This window comes from Eurosta solidaginis, chromosome 5 (genome assembly GCF_040869045.1).
Source record: "Eurosta solidaginis isolate ZX-2024a chromosome 5, ASM4086904v1, whole genome shotgun sequence".
Classification (NCBI taxonomy): domain Eukaryota; kingdom Metazoa; phylum Arthropoda; class Insecta; order Diptera; family Tephritidae; genus Eurosta; species Eurosta solidaginis.
In genome coordinates this window covers 172141559-172158852 of record NC_090323.1, presented here as the reverse complement: position 1 = coordinate 172158852, position 17294 = coordinate 172141559, and the positions used below count along the sequence as shown (strand labels likewise).

The 17294-nt window shown below is 37.1% G+C and overlaps 2 protein-coding genes across 11 annotated transcripts in view; both read left to right on the top strand.

Moving 5' to 3' along the window:
* The first annotated feature begins 2928 nt into the window (after positions 1 to 2928).
* On the top strand, positions 2929 to 11050 carry LOC137233806 (uncharacterized). 5 transcript variants are annotated; one of them, XM_067757217.1, is made up of 10 exons: positions 2929 to 3354; positions 3610 to 3737; positions 3794 to 4234; positions 4303 to 4680; positions 4751 to 4919; positions 5939 to 6390; positions 6460 to 6986; positions 7048 to 7147; positions 9023 to 9379; positions 9439 to 11050. In XM_067757217.1, the coding sequence occupies exons 5-7, from the start codon at positions 4843 to 4845 to the stop codon at positions 6726 to 6728; spliced, it is 798 nt and encodes a 265-aa protein (XP_067613318.1). In that variant the 5' UTR covers positions 2929 to 3354; positions 3610 to 3737; positions 3794 to 4234; positions 4303 to 4680; positions 4751 to 4842; the 3' UTR covers positions 6729 to 6986; positions 7048 to 7147; positions 9023 to 9379; positions 9439 to 11050. The 5 variants fall into 5 exon arrangements, with proteins under 5 accessions (XP_067613318.1, XP_067613317.1, XP_067613321.1 ...); XM_067757216.1 differs by having other exon boundaries at positions 2929 to 3468; XM_067757220.1 differs by adding an exon at positions 5106 to 5662 and having other exon boundaries at positions 2929 to 3737.
* A 1272-nt stretch (positions 11051 to 12322) lies between these two features.
* The window catches only part of lqf (epsin homolog lqf), a 75710-nt gene continuing 70738 nt past the window's right edge, over positions 12323 to 17294 (top strand). Inside the window, exon 1 of one of the 6 annotated variants that reach the window (XM_067757208.1) lies at positions 12323 to 12754. Coding sequence is in view for 1 of the 6 variants with exons in the window: in XM_067757214.1 (XP_067613315.1) it covers position 12878 (1 nt within the window). In the remaining 5 variants the exon portion in view is untranslated. Of the gene's footprint in view, positions 12879 to 13030; positions 13319 to 13411; positions 13594 to 17294 lie in introns of those variants that run through there. The other 5 variants (XM_067757209.1, XM_067757214.1, XM_067757215.1 and 2 more) reach the window with 5 other exon arrangements.

The following is a 17294-nucleotide window of genomic DNA, read 5'->3' as shown; positions in this document are numbered from 1 at the left end:
CGTTGAACTTTGCCATGTCCTTGTAGTCCTCTGGAATTTATTCAACAATTCCTCCTCTGACACCAATTGTAACGAAATTGCTTGCAAATCCTCTTATTTGCAATTCTCTGCTAAGTTCGAATCACTAAACTGTTGAATAAATAACTCCAATTTGTAATAATGCAAAATGGCCTTTATTAAAGTACTTCACAATAACAAACTGTGCAACGAATAGCTTGCTTAATAACCACACTGATTGATAGCTCAATGAAACTCTACTATTCAAAATAACACTGCTATTGCTCGCTAGATATCGTCTTAATCAAACTGCTTGACAACTCAAATCAAACTGAATTACATTTTACTTGCTTGTGCCGCTTTTATAGTTTACGCTGCATACATCTAGGCTCTTCTATTTCCAGAACTTACCAACTATTGCGAGTGTTTATAGTTCTCATATAGTTTCTACTTGTTTACAATTTTCTACTTTTCAGCGTCTCTCAGATGTATGTGAGTTTGTAGTTTACAGTCTCTCGCACACACATAGGCGTATAAGTAAATGCATCTGTGTGTGACATCTCTCGGCTGCCTTATATATGTGTATACATGATTTGATTATTGACGTGAACATCGCTTAGCATCGCCTTAGTGATGGTATAGCTTAGGGATGCTAATATCCGTGACAATATTATATATACCACCGATCTCAACGATTTTTTCAGACAACAATATATGCTATACACGTAAGCATTTGGTGAAATTTGAAGCTTCTAGCTGTTAAAATGGGGAAGAAATTGCGCAAACTTTCTTATCTGAACAATCGGTTGTGTGGGATATATACTATATATACCACCGGTATCTTTGATTTTCTCAGACAACAATATATGCTATACACGTAAGCATTTGGTGAAATTTGAACATATCTAAACGATTTTTAAGATAAATATAAAATAAAAAATAGGTATGTAATCTGTGTGAGGATGCAAAGCTTCACGTTTTTTGTGGTCTGCATGTAAAAACTATGACTACGAATCACGTATTTCAAAAATATATGACGTAAACGTAACTATTTGATGAATTTTGAAGCTTCTAGCCGTAAAAAAGGGGTCAAAATGACAGTTTATATGAAGTATATAATATATATACCACCGATTTCTATGATTTTTTCAGACAACAATATATGCTATATACGTAAGCATTTTGAGAAATTTGAAGCTTCTAGCTGTTAAAACGGGGCAGAAATTGCGCAAAGTTTCTTATCTGAACAATCGGTTGTATGAGATATACACTATGTATACCACCGATCTCAATGATTTTTTCAGACATCAATACATGCTATACACGTAAGCATTTGGTGAAATTTTAAGCTTCTAGCTGTTAAAATGGGGCCGAAATCGTTAAAAAAAATATATATACTATATATATACTATATATACCATCATATATATATTATATATATCACCGATCTCTATGATTTTTTGACAAAACAATACATACTATATACGTAAGCAATCGGTGAAATTTGAAGCTTATAGCTGTTGAAATGGGGTAGAAATTGCGAAAAGTTTCTTATCTGAACAATCGGTTGTATGAGATATATACTATATATACAACCGATGTCTATGATTGTTTCAGACAACAATATATGCTATATACGTAAGCAATCAGTGAAATTTGAAGCTTATAGCTGTTAAAATGGGGTAGAAATTGCGAAAAGTTTCTTATCTGAACAATCTGTTGTATGAGATATATACTATATATACAACCGATCTCTATGATTTTTTCAGACAACAATATATGCTATATACGTAAGCAATCGGTGAAATTTGAAGCTTATAGCTGTTAAAATGGGGTAGAAATTGCGAAAAGTTTCTTATCTGAACAATCGGTTGTATGAGATATATACTATATATACAACCGATCTCTATGATTTTTTCAGACAACAATATATGCTATATACGTAAGTATTCGGTGAAATTTGAAGATTCTAGCTGTTAAAATGGGGCTAAAATTTGCGAAAATATATATATATATACTATATATATATATATACTATATATACCACCATATATATACTATATATACCACCGATCTTTATGATTTTTTCAGAAAACAATATATGCTATATATGTAAGCATTCGTTGAAATTTGAAGCGTCTAGCTCTTAAAATAGGGCAGTAATTACGAAAAGTTCCTTATCTAAACAATCGGTTGTGGGGGATATATACTATATATACGACCGATCTCATAAATTTTTTCAGGCAACAATATGTGCAATATACGAAAGTATATTTTGAAGTTTGAAGGTTCAATCTGTTAAATTAGGTAAGATATTACAAAAATCCTATTTTTCTGAAAAATCGGTTGTATGGAGGATATATGCTATAGTGGTCCGATCCGGTCGGTTCCGACAAATGTCTAATCGGACACCCAAATACACCCGCTCACCAAATTTTATCAAGATATCTCAAAAATTGAGGGACTAGTTTGCATACAAACAGACAGACGGACAGATGGACAGACGGACATGGCTAAATCAACTCAGCTCTTCAACCTGATTATTTCGGTATTCTTAATGGTGGGTCTATCTATTTTCCTTTAAGGACTTACAATTTTCGGTTTCGTGACGAAATTAATATACCATTTCATTTTCATGAAAGGTATAAAAAGAAAGAAAAACTTTTAAAATGGCCGCCAAGAGGAATCACAAAAACCAACAAGTATCGCACGTATTTTCTCTTGTAATGCTCAAAACGGAATAATGTCTGCAGCTTTAAGCTGCCCTGCAAAAATCGTGTGACCAAAAACGCACACAGCCACACGAATTTTTGACAGAGGTGACGATTTGGAATGAAAAATTGTGCAAATGAAATAGCATGCTGACAAATTTTGCTTTCCCACAATGTATCGTGCTCTCTCGCACCTATTATTTTCATAGGGATAGCAAAATACGTCATTTTTGCGTGCAAAAAAAATCGCCATTTCTAATTCTGCAGAAAAGTGGAAAATTTTTTCAATTTGTGTGATTTACATTTTGCAGAAATTAATATACGCATTCTTTAATATTTTTTGGTCTACTAAAGTGTGTTTTAGCAAAAAAAAACTCATATCAATGTGTGCATGTTTATAAAGAAAGAAAGTGAAATATGTAATTGCATAGTATAAATAATCGTGAGCAATTCTAATGCAGAATAGTAAATTTTGATTTCCACATACATACAAGAAAAAAATTCTTGTTACCATTAAGATTTATTATCCAAAATTGAAAAAAAAAAGATTAGACAATTCGGTGTAAAAAAACGGCTATGTGTGCAATAAAATAGCCTCTTTTGTTGAGATACCCCTCTATGGTCTGCATTAATTATTGTGACGCAGGTGTGTTTGCAGCAGCAAAGTGAACCCAAACAGTGTAGGTCGTGGTGGTTGTTGTTCGTGGTCCGCATCAACTGGACCAGGTGGGGCAATGACGCCACATCCAGTTATACCAAGGTATATACCACAACAGCAACCGGGTAATGCAAGGCCACGATAGCAGCAGCAACAACCTCCCAAGGCTGGCTATCATCGTTGATTTATAAAAAAACAGTGTTGTGCATCTTTAATGCTTAAATATTTTCTCTGTTGAAACAGTTTCCACGATTCACTGTTCAACGAAAGCAGCAGCCAGCGTATGCCACCACCGAACAGCTGATAACAAAAACTTGGATGCACAGCAGTTTAAAGCCAAAATGGAAGTTGAGGAAATATCTGAAAATAAGGTAAATATATGTTTCGCGTTATTAACAAAATCGCCCTAAATTTTATGAATTAACAGATCGCTACGAACGGCAAAGCACCCGAACGTGTGATCAAAGAAAGCACTACAGAAATTATTGCCGGCGGGGCCGTATTCTACAATCCAGTACAAGAATTTTATCGTGATTTAAGTATTTCAGTACTTAATGTATACTCAAAGCGGTTGATAAGAGAGCGGGAAGCGGCGGTGCATAAAACTCCGCAAAATACAAAGGAAAGCAAGCAATGCTAATGACAAGAAACCATACACGGCTGGTGGTGTAAAATACGACGATGGACTGCGAATATTGGAAGCGCTTGCTGCAACAGGTTTACGTAGCATAAGTTATGCAAAAGAAGTAGCAGGCGTGCGTGAAATTGTTGCAAATGATCTATCTAAGGTGGCAGTAGATTCCATTAGCGTAAATATGCGACACAATGGAGTGGAACATTTAATTGTGCCAAGCGAAGGGGATGCAATGTAGGTTTGATATACGAATCAATAGCTAGTGATTTAACTGTAATAATCAATAATAAAATTCGCAATAGGACTCTCATGTACCTTTCAACTTCATATGAGAAGCGTTTCGATGTTATAGACCTAGATCCTTATGATTGTCCGAATCGCTTTCTGGATGGCGCTATACAATCACTGACGAGTTGGGGTTCATTACTTGTAACTGCGAATGATATGACTGTGCTGGCAGGCAATACGCCTGAAGCCTGCAATGCCAAATATAGTTCTGTGCCTTTGCGTATGAAATGCTGCCATGAGATGGGATTGCGTATACTATTGCATTGCATTGAAACGCACTCTAATCGTTATGGAAAATATATTGAGCCACTTTTGAGCATTTCTGCCAATTTTTATATACGCGTATTTGTGCGTATGCATAGTAGTCAAGCGAAGTGTAAATATAGCATGAGGTTGGTATACAGCATTTTGGCCTTTTACCACAATCCAATTACTTACCATATCTTTATATTATGAACACAGCAAACAATGAATGGTATTTCAATGCACTGGTTGTGATACCTATACGCTACAGCCTATGGGTATTGTAAAAAGCAAGATCTCAGATAAAGGCAATGCGGAAGAAAAATTCGGTATACCAACTGGACCAAATGTTAATACAAATTGTGCGCATTGCGGTGATAAAAATCATGTAAGTTTCAACTATCCCACTTAAGTATTTAAACTCGAATAAATCAAATTTTTTCCTTCTTACTTAATTGGTGCTTAACCGTTTAAACGGTTATGTCCGTTCAAAAAGGCGCGTCAGTCGCTTTTTCAGAGGGTTAACTGGCACCAATTGTTCACACCAAATTGTTTCTTATATTCCCAAATATAGATGGGCGGTCCACTTTGGTCGCATCCCATACATGATCCAACGTTTGTTGAAGAATTGTTACAAATCATAGAAGAAAAACCGCTAAGTGATTTGGACACAACGTCGTTTAAAAGGTGTGTTATCGGCGGTATGCCTGAACTTGTATTGGGTACATGAGTTTTTATGTAAAAAATATTCATCATATCCAACATCAATACCTCGCATTCAATTGTGGACGCTGTACGCACTACATTGGGTTCACGTAATATGGACAAGCATATTGTTGATTCCAGTGGTAAGGCCACAATTTCAAATGATGGGGCAACCATTAAGAAACTATTGGATAAAATAATAACACAACGTAGCGTGCTCAAGTGGTATAAGCTTATCTGGAAAAGATATTTCGTAACGAAAACCCTGGAAGATTACCGCGCCTTGTCTGCTGTGGTTCAACAAAATATAACTTGGATGTTTGTTGCTCTTTTTCAATTTTCCTGAATACAAATGTCTGGATTGGAAAAATTTCAAGCAAATAAAGCTTGGCGTGCAAAAGTCAAGAAATTACTTGTCATGCAACGGTAAATGCTCATTAAAATTGCATGCTTGTTTATGATGAGCCATTCGAGTGAGCATGGAGATGGATGTTTTAAATACTGTAGAGTAAATTGGCTTACTATATAAGAATTTGAAATTTTTCCAAATCTTTGACTAAAAAGTAGCTACTAGCTTGTAGAACTTTATTACTTTACTTTTAAAAAGATAAATCACTTTAGCATGGTAATATATACCTATTATTAAAAATTAATACAAACAATATCTTCAACATTTTTTTTTCGATTCACGAACATATTTAGAAAGGCTACAACGCCTGCTAAAGAGCCGGTATCTTGCCAACGCATTAGCTTGGATTTAGAGGAGGATCTACAAACTTTGCTAGAAGCACGCGCAGCTCCTCATGTAGCGAATGTGGATCAACACGAAAGTAACGTTGCTGTTAGCGGAAATGCAATGAACAAACTATTTGAAATGAAGGATGAAAATAAATCCAACAATGCAAACACTATAAAGAGGATTCCTTATAATTTTTCAACTAAGGCATCTTGTGGCGAAACTATATTCGTATGCCAACAGCAACGTACGTCTGATGAAAGTTTTATGGCTTTGGAAAAAATGTGTGATAAAACAGCATCCGATCCTGACAGCACACTATTTAAGTACAGACATAGCGAGAACAAGGATATGGTTAAAGAAGATGCTAAAAAGCGCAGCGCCGATGGAAACTATTTTAAAATCCCTTGTAAACAAGGTAAGTGAATATACAACATATTGAAAGTTGATAAGATTGCGTGGTATAAATTTAATAATATAATCTTAGAACTACAAGAAATAGATGAAGAAGCACAATCACTGCAACGTCTATTGCATGACTTATGCGTACAGGAGCAGCATCAATTGGATAATGAAACTCCTTTAAAAAGTATTGATGTAACACTACTAGAAGATATTGAAGCGCCATCTAAAATGTGGGACTCCACAATAGTGGGCGATACCACTTTACAAACTTCACCTTTGAAAATGGTGAGACTTCTCAGACCATCTACTATACTAGAGGAAAATTGCGAAGATCAGTTTAAAAGTTCTTAGGGTGGTGATGATGCATCATCACACATAAGCTTTCAAAGCGCTCAAAAAGGCAGTGAAACTTCAGTAACAACAAGCTTTTAAAAAAAAAGCTTTAACGCACGCATTTAACTACGCACAAAGACGAAGATCCAGAAACGCGGGAGCGAAATATGACAGCCTTAAAGGAGGAGGAGGCTAAATTAAAGCAAAATTTGGCCACTAAAATTCAGCAGCCGCCAAAACCCAAACGAAAATATACGTGCAATTTCTGCAACAAGGGTAAAGGTTTATAAGACTGTGATTGTAAATGATATTCATTTTACTGATCGTTAATTCACAGATTTTACAACTTCATCTAAGCTAAAGCGCCATATACGTATGCATACCGGCGAGCGACCATACTCGTGCTCAGAGTGTGGGAAATCATTCTCATTGAAATCGTAAGAATATACAATAGGGTTCAGAGTTTGAACGGCCGGCAGTTAAAAATGGATTTATTTTAAAAGTTAATAAAAAAACGTATATCTAAACATATCCGTAAAAAGAAAGGCACAAAAACAAAAGCTCAGTAAAAATGGGACAACTAAATGAAACCTTATATCCATATCGCCTGCTGATTGGAATATCACCCGGTTGTTGTTGTAGCAGTTAGGTGGGGCGAAGCACTGCTACAACAATATCACCCGGTCTCGGGTGCCGTTTCGAAAAGCACCTTTCTCAGAAAACATTTGAATAACCCCGTATATTAGAAAAGCCCTATCACAGAATTCGGTTGAAGAATGCCCTAACTCAGATTTGGCTTCAAAAATGACCGATCTGAGCTCAAATACAACACATTTTGACAATAGCTGTAGTGTTTATGAAACAAATTCTAAGATAGGGCGTTCTTCAAACGAATTCTGAGAAAGGAAGTTTTTGGAACGGCAGCCGAGATTTGGTGATATTCCACTCAGCAGCCGATATGAATATATGGTAAGTCTCATTTTTACCGACCTTTCCTTTCCTTTTTAAAAATGTGCTTAACAAAACTTTTTTCTTTTAATGCACTCTTAAAATGAATCCATAACACTGTAACGTTAACAACTTTTTCATACTTTTTTTTTTGATTTGTATTGAGAGTGGCGATTTTAATATTAGAACGGCTAATTTAGACAATTAAAATAACAAAAATTACTACAAAGCCAAATTTTAGTGAGGACCTCTAGTTTACCATAAAAATATTAAAATTAAAAGTCCCCATCTATCCTATTCGAGCCAAAAAAAAATTACTCGAGGTCAAAGGTCATTGCCTTAATAGCACCGCAGAAAAATTCCTCCAATTCTTTTCTCCTAGAGAGAACAATAATTGGGGAATAGGAATTTCGAATCTTCGAAATCAGCTGATTTGCCAATTGAAATTTTGTTTCGCATTTCTATTTTTGTTAACAAATTAAAAGTTTAGTTATTGTTGCGAATTTGTTTAAAATTGAGAAAAAAAATATAAGCAAAGCAACAGGGAGCAACAAGCGAATGATGCAACCATCTTTCACACGTTGTTATTGTAGCAGTGCTTCGCCCCATCCAATAGGTGCGACCGATCAGAAAAATATCATCAATATCCTCTAACGGGAGTCCAAGGAAACTTGCTGTTTCGACAGGGGGGACCATAATGAAAGGGGTGTTAGAGGCGTTGGTTCCACATTACAATTAAAGAGATGGTTGGTGTCATGTTGGGACACATTGCAAGCGGGGCATACATTTTGTATGTCGGCTGGATAATTGCTTTGTGTGTAGTCATGAGCGTTTCTTTATCCTTTCCCCAGGTGGCAGTAGGGATTTGAGGAGTGTAGGAGGAATGTAGATCCTGATGAAAGTCACACCCAAAATTTTAAGGTGTAAGACAGTCGGTAGGGTAATGTCATATGGTCGACATTTGGCGCGGCCATGTTTTAAATAAGATCACAGATGATTTGGTTGGTTACAATATCAGGTTTCGCGAGGCGACAAAACTGGAGAGATTGGGGAGATAGCTGTTTATTTTATTACAAAGCTCATCGGTATAGAAGAAATAGTGACTCCTTCTGGTGGTAAAGGTAGCTATTGATATGTGGAAGTTAAACAGAAATTTGATGAATATGAGTTTTTTTTAAGTTATTGCAAAAAAGCGTTGAGGATTTTTAATATCTTACGAGGTACCTTCGTACATGTTTCTAAGAATGAAGAATGAGACCTATTCAAACTTCGCTATACTTTAACATACGATACTTTACCCCATTTTAACACAACTATCATTTATTGATTTTATTAAATTTTATAAAATGTTTCTTCCTCCACAGTTCCATTTCCGTATTGGATGGTAAATATGGCTTTCGCATTTTCTCCATCAATATCTGACAAGGTGGAAAAAATCTATGCGTGTAAATCGCAACATATCTTGGTCGAGCGTTTCTTCAATAGCTCTCTAGTGGTGATGGTGACAGCAGAGAAACCCAACTGTTTACAAATGTTACAATATATCAATTGCGTCTACGGCTCAAATGCCCACAGTATATGAATGAATCGAACGATTGTCTGCCTAACGGATAGTATACATATTCATCAAATCGAAAATATTGCATCAAACGAACTGGGTCTGAATACTGAAACAGTACACATATTCAAAATCGATGAGGAGGCTGTGATGATGGTATAGGGTGAGTTGTTGAATAACATACGAAAACCACTTTAACCCATTTATATATTTGCATTACAGCTAAAGCTTTACAAACAGCAAAAATTGCTGGCGCCAAGCAATTGGAAAAGGCAGTGAAGCATTCATCACACTGTACGGATGGTGTAAAGTTAGAAACTGCTGTTGTAACAGCTGCCACCGACACAACGGTCATCTCTACTTCGCCGAGTAACGGCTCGTCCGACTATCGAAGACAGTATAATCATATATTTTGCCAACACAGGTTAGCGATGTGCTTGCACAGGAAAAGATTTCAATTGGAAAACAAAAACCAATTAAGAGAGTTTATGTTATTATTAAAGTACTTACTTTTCTTTATATCAATTGTATTAATTTAAGTTGCAATATCACGTACATATATAATAAGGGATGTGATACGATTGCTGTCGGAATTAGATTTGAAACCAATCAATACTCCTGCTATGGGTTGCAGAATTATTGCTTGAATGATTAGATTTAGAACAATAATAAGTCTGACTCAATTACTAGTCGTACATTTTTAAGTTCATCAATTACGACAGCAATCGGATTCCACGACACCTTTGAATATTCTTGATCTGAAAAAAAAGAGTAAATCTAATCTGAATTTCTAATTAGCTTTAAGTTGTAGATTTAAATTGATTCAAATAATTGGAGTTTTTTCTAAAGCTTAAAATTATTTTCTGTTCGCTTGGAAAATATTTCAATTGGAAAACGAAAACCAATTAAGCGAGTTTATTTATTATTAAAATACTTACTTTTCTTTATATGAACTGTATTAATTTAAGTTAAAATTTCATGTTCATATATAATAAGGGATGTCGTGATACGATTGCTGTTGGAATTAGATTTGAAACCAATCAATACTTCTGCTAAGGGTTGCAGAATTATTGCTGGAATGATTAGATTTAGAACAATAATAAGTCTGACTCAATTACTAGTCCTACATTTTTAAATTCATATTTTACTTTACTTTATTACTTTCAAATTCAATTACGACAGAAATCGGATTCCACGATACCTTTGAATATTCTTGATCTGAAAAAAAATAGTAAATCTAATCTGAATTTCTAATTAGCTTTTAGTTGTAGATTTAAATTGATTCAAATTATTGGAGTTTTTTCTAAAGCTTAAAATTATTTTCTGTTCGCTTAGAAAAGATTTCAATTGGAAGACGAAAACCAATCAAGCGAGTTTATTTATTATTAAAATACTTACTTTTCTTTATATAATTTAAGTTACAATTTCATGTGCATATATAATAAGGGATGTCGTGATATGATTGCTGTCGGAATTAGATTTGAAACCAATCAATACTCCTGCTAAGGGTTACAATAATAAGTCTGACTCAATTAATAGTCGTACATTTTTAAGTTCTTCAATTACGACAGCAATGGGATCCACGACACCTTTGAATATTCTTGATCTGAATTTCTACTAAGCTTTAAGTTGTAGATTATTCAAATAATTGGAGTTTTGTCTAAAGCTTAATATTATTTTTTTGCTCGCTTAGAAGAGATTGGAAAACAAAAGCCAATTAAGCGAGTTTATTTATTATTAAAGTTCTTCTGTTTTATATGAACTGGATTAATATAAGTTCCAATTTCATGTACATATATAATAATATTGAAAATAATAAATATTAAAAATTCAATTTTTTTGGTTCATATTTTATTCATATGGCTGCTCCAGGTAAAGTAAATCTGCAGGTAAAATTCACGTTATATGGCGGTTATATAAATGGTAAAACCGCAGTAAAATTGATTGTCAAATGGCTCGAAAATGTAGAGTGAAATGACGGAAAAATGACCGCCATTTGACGAGCATTGTGACGTGTGTGAGCAGCACAGTGCTATGCTCACATCCTATAAGTGGGAGCGGAATGCACGATCACATTAATAGGAACGAAACGGAAAATTTGGTCACAAAAGTTAATCACGCCCATGCAAACGTGACTATGAATATAACCGCTGCAGAAAGTCACAATGACCGTAAAATGACTAGTAAAATGACGTGGAGCGTTTTTGCAGGGTGGAGACAGTGGTGCTTTATCGGTAACCGTATCGGTAACCTTTTAACAGCTGATTCGACCAACCTTATGAGAATCAATGCAATCGATTATTGGTGTCGCTAAGGTCGTAACGGTATCGTAGCCAACCAATTGGGTTTTGGAGTCATTGGTGCCGTATGTCGTATCGCTGTATCCGTATCGCTAACGTAATTAGCTGTTTATCGTTACGACCATGGTTCAACTATATACAGGTTGGCTCGTCTGTAAAGCAACAAAATATGTCTGTTCAAATTGTCAAAATCTGTGTATTGGTGTTGGTGCGAATGGTATAGAATGGAAACAGAAAAATTGGCAGTTTTTGTATGTGTAAGTAAAATGTTGCCAATGTGTTGGTTTCATTTTGAGTTTGCCGTCTCCTTTTGACAATCCCTTCGACCATGCAATGACATAAATAAAATCAGCTGATGAGATGAGCCAACCTGTACATAATTGAACCATGGTTACGACGGTAAACCAAAACCCAATTGGTTGGCTACGATACGGTTACGATCTTAGCGGCACCAATAATCAATTGCATTGATTCTCATAAGGTTGGTCGAATCAGCTGTTATAAGGTTACCGATACGGTTACCGATAAAGCACCAATGTCTCCAGCTTAAAGTAGGTTCGATCAGCTGTTTAATCTGGTTAAGGTTTTATGGTTATAAGTCACCATTAGTTGGCCGTTAATTCGGCAGTGGGAAAAAAGCGAAAACAAATGTCATTTGAAATTATGCAAAAGAAGATGCGTAATCGTGTGGACGGGAATGTAATTTACGAAATCATACTACGAAATCGTGTGCCGTGTAGACATAGTATTAGCACATATACCTTACCACGATATCGATATATTCGATATCATAAACCAAACGCACATTCCTAGTAAAAGTCCATAAGGCTGTGTCAGCTTGAATTGTCTTCAATTTTCTTTGTTGTGTATTTTAATTAAAAACCCCGTGAAAAATTATTTTTGTTAGAATATTTGAATTTTACAAATACTGCTCAGAAATTTAATACCGAAACAAGAGCAATTGTTAGGAAAGAGTTAAAATGAATGACTGGCTATTTTGAAAATGAAGAAATTAGCATAGAAGAAGAAGCAACAACACAGCCGATATAATAAACGAATCAAGGAAAGCAGAAACAAAAGAAGAGAGCGAAACAAAAACGAGAAAACGTCATCAATTGTCAATGGTGTCATCGGATTACGCTTTGTGCTAACTTTCCATTCCCATTCTTGAAATTCCAATTGCTAGCCATACTAACACAAGACGACGTACTCATTGTTTCCGTCAGAAATTTTAGATGGTAATATTTTGTGAAAATTCTACGCGTTTGTGGCCAAATTAATACAAAGTGATAGAAGAAAATAGTTAAACATTTATAAAATAGCATTTGCAAATACAAAAAAAAACCAAAATACAGAAACGTAGTAAGTGTGAAAAGTAAAAAATGGTGTGAAATTGTGTGCAAAGGCGAAAGAAAAATGTTGCGAGAAGCATGAGGAGAAGGGGCAAATACATTAAATACATTTCGAAGAAGATAAAAAAGTTAAGATATTCGTCGGCATTGACAGCCAGCATATTTGTGCAATAGCAAAAGTCAAAACAACAACAAACCAACTACATACTAGCTTGCTTAGTACATAGATAGTCATCAATTGCTGACGCTTTTAGGCCACTCGTACTCCCTTGCCTAGTTGTTGGCGTGCGTTGCTCTGCTGTGTACTGCATACTCCACTAATTGTGCGGCGAACCAACAGCTCCCACGCATTTGGTGTGTGACATATTGCTAGTCATTGTCGTCAATATACGCCCAATGTAAAAAGTAACCATCTGCAATAAGACGAAAAAAAGGAAAATAACTTAAACGGTATAATATAATTAATAATAACATTGTCATTCTAGTCAGTCCATACGGGCAACCGGCCAGTTCGCCAATCAGTTTGTGTCTCGTGACATAAAGTAAAGAATTAGCCATTTTTATATTGCTGGTCTCAGTTGGATCTATTGAGGCACTTAGTGGTCAGACAATAGAAAACAGTAACGCGAAAAGTAATAGTGCTCCTAAATATAAAAGCGAAAGCAAAGCAGCAAATATCCTAATACGTATAACCATACATAATTACCTATACAAATAGGGCTCAGGTGCGCCAAATATTTTATGTTATAGATAAGCTTACTTAAATTTTGTATTCGCTGAAGGAAAATGCTCTCATTAGCAACTGTTATTTGTATACTTGATTAAACTTTTATGTTCTATGAAGTTTTTATTACGCATTTGCGTAAACAAACGTAATAGACTAATTCGTATAACTAGTTCAACTATAGTTACTAGTACTTAAATTTACATCCTAACAAACTCCTCACGGAACTTGAGGGTGGGGAGGGAGGGATGGCCTGAAGGTTTAATGTGGCTACATAAATCGTTCCCGAGATGGTCGGGATAGCACCTCAATGGTGCTGTGTTACCGGAGCGTACCGGATCTGCATCCGGCAAAGGACCATCACAGCGATAACACTCCCCAAAGCCTTCGGGCAGCAACCTTATCGCTACAACAACAACAAACAAACACTTATTTAAACCGATTAAGCTACGAGTTCGAAATTCCCTGGATGGGGTTCTATGGGTTGATAAGCGATATTCAAAGCTTTATATTTTCACCGCTTCTTCAACCCATTTGTCAGCAATTTGAGGCGCATCCTCTTACAAATATGAATGTATCATACACATATTAGCAGGCGAGTCAATGGCTACAACAAATTTTTTCACGAAACTAAGGGGTGTGGGGTGAGATTGCCCGATTATTCAACCTTCAAATTTGTGCAAATCGTTCCCGAGAAGGTCGTGTTAGTCCATTAACGATCCTTGTTCTTCTTCCACTAAACTAAAATGACTATTTATCGGCCAAGAGGTGGATAGACTTTCAGGACTGATCAAAGCGAAGCACTGCTACAGCAGACAAAGACAATTGCTTTTTTTCTTGTGTATACGCCTCGATGAAAGCGGATAACGCCATTACCAAAGAATTCTCTTAGTTGCAATAGAGAAACTATCGCAGGTTCAAAAAAATGTTCCCGAGCCAACCTACCACGAGAACTTGCTGTTCCGGGGCATACCGGGCTCATATCTGGCAAAGGAGCGCCCATATCCGCAACGCCCCTCTGATTCTTGGGAAATTGATTTTGCGTTTATTTGTGTTAATTGATGTTGCGTTTTATTAAGTATTAGAACTTCAAAACTAAGTAGACAGAGTCAATAAAACAAAAACAACTTTCCACACTTTCGACGGATATTACAGGAGACAGCATATCGCTGAAATACATCCTGATGGTGTAAAGACGAGCCGAAGTAGTTTTTATACCTAAATCACATAAAACCATCTACTCGGAAGCGAAGTAATTAACCTCAGCGAAGTCGACTAAAATACCCTTTCAAAGGCTTTTCCAACCCGATTGTCAACCCTTTCTCACCCATTTTAAGTCCTGTTTCTTAGCAGCCAAGGCTCTGGCGACCCAAAGTCCCTCATGGAGCTAGGGGGTGGGTAGAGTGATAGCCTAGAAGGTTCAATATGGTCATATTAAATAGTGCCAGAGATTGTCAGTCTTGTACGGATCTATAGGACCGTCAACATCGATAACACTCCTCAAAAGCCTCGGCGAGTGTCTTTATCGCTACAAAAAAAAAAAAAAAAAAAAAACAAGGGAAGTCCTTCATGCCAATTAATCTCACCATCTTCCCTCTGAAAGTGATGTGGAAAAGAATGTACTATGAGATTAGATCAAATATCCTGAGATAGAGGACATTGCACTCATTTGAGGAACATTAAGAGAGTGCCTTGAATATGAAGTTGCTGTGCTTTGCGCCTTCGTGGATATATAGATGACTTTCGACAAGTGGAGCCAAGGCTGCTGCGCAATGGAAGGAGTTATATCGCCTCCCCCTTAGAACTCTTGCAACGGAGTTTGATTCCAAGCCCATCCTGATAACATTGTTATTATTGCAAGAGGGATGTTAGATAGTATTTTTTGCTATATTGTTCGGAGAGTACTAAAATTACCACCCCAGCCGGTTAGGGGGTCAGAATATACCCGCGGTAGGTATGCTTGTCGTAAGAGGCGACTAAAAATACAAGATTCAAAGAGCTGTGTAGCACAACCCTTTCAGGTTGCCAGCGCAATATAAACCTTCTCCAAACCCAATTGTCAACCTCATCTATCGGCGGCGAATCCTCTTTCACTAACAGACGAGGCTCTGGCGACCTCAAGCTCCTCATGATACTTGAGGGTGGTGAGGGAGGAATGGCCTTAATGTTTAATGTTACCATATAAATCGTTCCCGAGATGGTCGGGCTAGCACCTTAATGGTGCTGTGTTACCGAAGCGTACCCGATCTGTATCCGGCAAAGGACCATCACATCGATAACACTCCCCAAAGCGGGGAGTAACCTTATCGCTACAACAACAACAACAACAACCGAAAAAATGTGCTGGGGTGGGACTGAATTTCAACTCCAGAAAGACGATTATTATTGTATTGATAATCTATCACATGATTAAACTATTGACAGATCGCGCTTGGTAACACTACTCGACGAAATAAACCATAATCACCCGATTTATGCCCCCCAGCGGGTTAGGGTATCAGAATATACCCGCGGTAGGTATGCCTGTCGTAAGAGGGGACTAAAATACCAGATTCACGGGGCTGTGTAGCGCAACCCTTCAGGTTGCCAGCACAATATATAGCTTCTCCAAACCGAATTGTCAACCTCACCTATCAGCGCCGAATTCTGTTTCACTAACAGACGAGGCTCTGGCGACCCCAAACTCCTCATGGAACTTGGGGGTGGGGAGGCAGGGAATGACCTGAAGGTTTAATGTGGCCACATAAATCATTCCCGAGATGGCCGGGCTAGCACCTTAATGGTGCTGTGGTAGCGTACCGGATCTGTATCCGGCAAAGGACCATCACATCGATAACACTCCCCAAAGCGTTCAGGGAGCAACCTTATCGGTACAACAACAACAACAACCCGATTTATGATTAGGAACAAGAATACATATATTTGCTGCTACTTATGGGTCTTTTGTAGCCTAATCTTCTCAAAATGCTTTATCATATATCTACATAGCATTACAACCGCCTGAAAGAAGCTCAGGAATTATCCCATTGGTATTTACATAATGCTTTTAATGTTGAAGACTCCCGCTGTGATGCGATCAGCTGTCTTCGAGCTGTCTTTGTGCCAAAAACCTCGCTTTGTGGTTTTGGTGGGAACTATCTACTTACTCTGGAACTATATAACTTTGTCCTCAGCTCTATTTTTCTTAGTACAGTATATCCATGGCTACGGTTGAGCATTCCCACTGCAGTTGGGTCTAGTTAGTTCCAAAGCGCTAGAAGTCCTTAGTAATTACCTGCGGCAAGGAACTTACTTACTTGCTTAATTGGCGCTTAACCGTCTAAACGGTTATGGCCGTCCAACAAGGCGCACCAGTCGCTCCTTCGCTCCGCCAACCGGCGCCAATTGGTCACACCAAGGGAGTTTAAATCGTTTTCCATCTAGTCCTTCCAACGGAGTGGGGGCCGCCCTCCACCTCTGCTTCCATAGTCGGGTTCCGATATAAACACTTTCTTGGCCGGGGCATCATCTTACATTCGCATAACATGGCCTAGCCAGCGCAGCCGCTGCGTTTTAATTCACTGGACTATGTTGATGTCTGCGTATAGCTCGTACAGCTCATCATTAAATCTTCTTCGGTACTCGCCATCGCCAACGCGTAGAGGTCCATAAATCTTTCGAAGAACTTTTCTCGCGAACACTCCCAAAGCCGCTTCATCTGCT

What these genes read in the sequence shown, in the direction of transcription:
- LOC137233806 (XM_067757217.1), top strand. Translation starts at nt 4,843, where the DNA reads ATGCGGAAGAAAAATTCGGTATACCAACTGGACCAAATGTTAATACAA. An exon ending in ATTGCGGTGATAAAAATCAT is followed by an intron (nt 4,920 to 5,938) that starts GTAAGTTTCAAC and finishes GAACATATTTAG; the next exon opens with AAAGGCTACAACGCCTGCTA. An exon ending in TAAAATCCCTTGTAAACAAG is followed by an intron (nt 6,391 to 6,459) that starts GTAAGTGAATAT and finishes ATATAATCTTAG; the next exon opens with AACTACAAGAAATAGATGAA.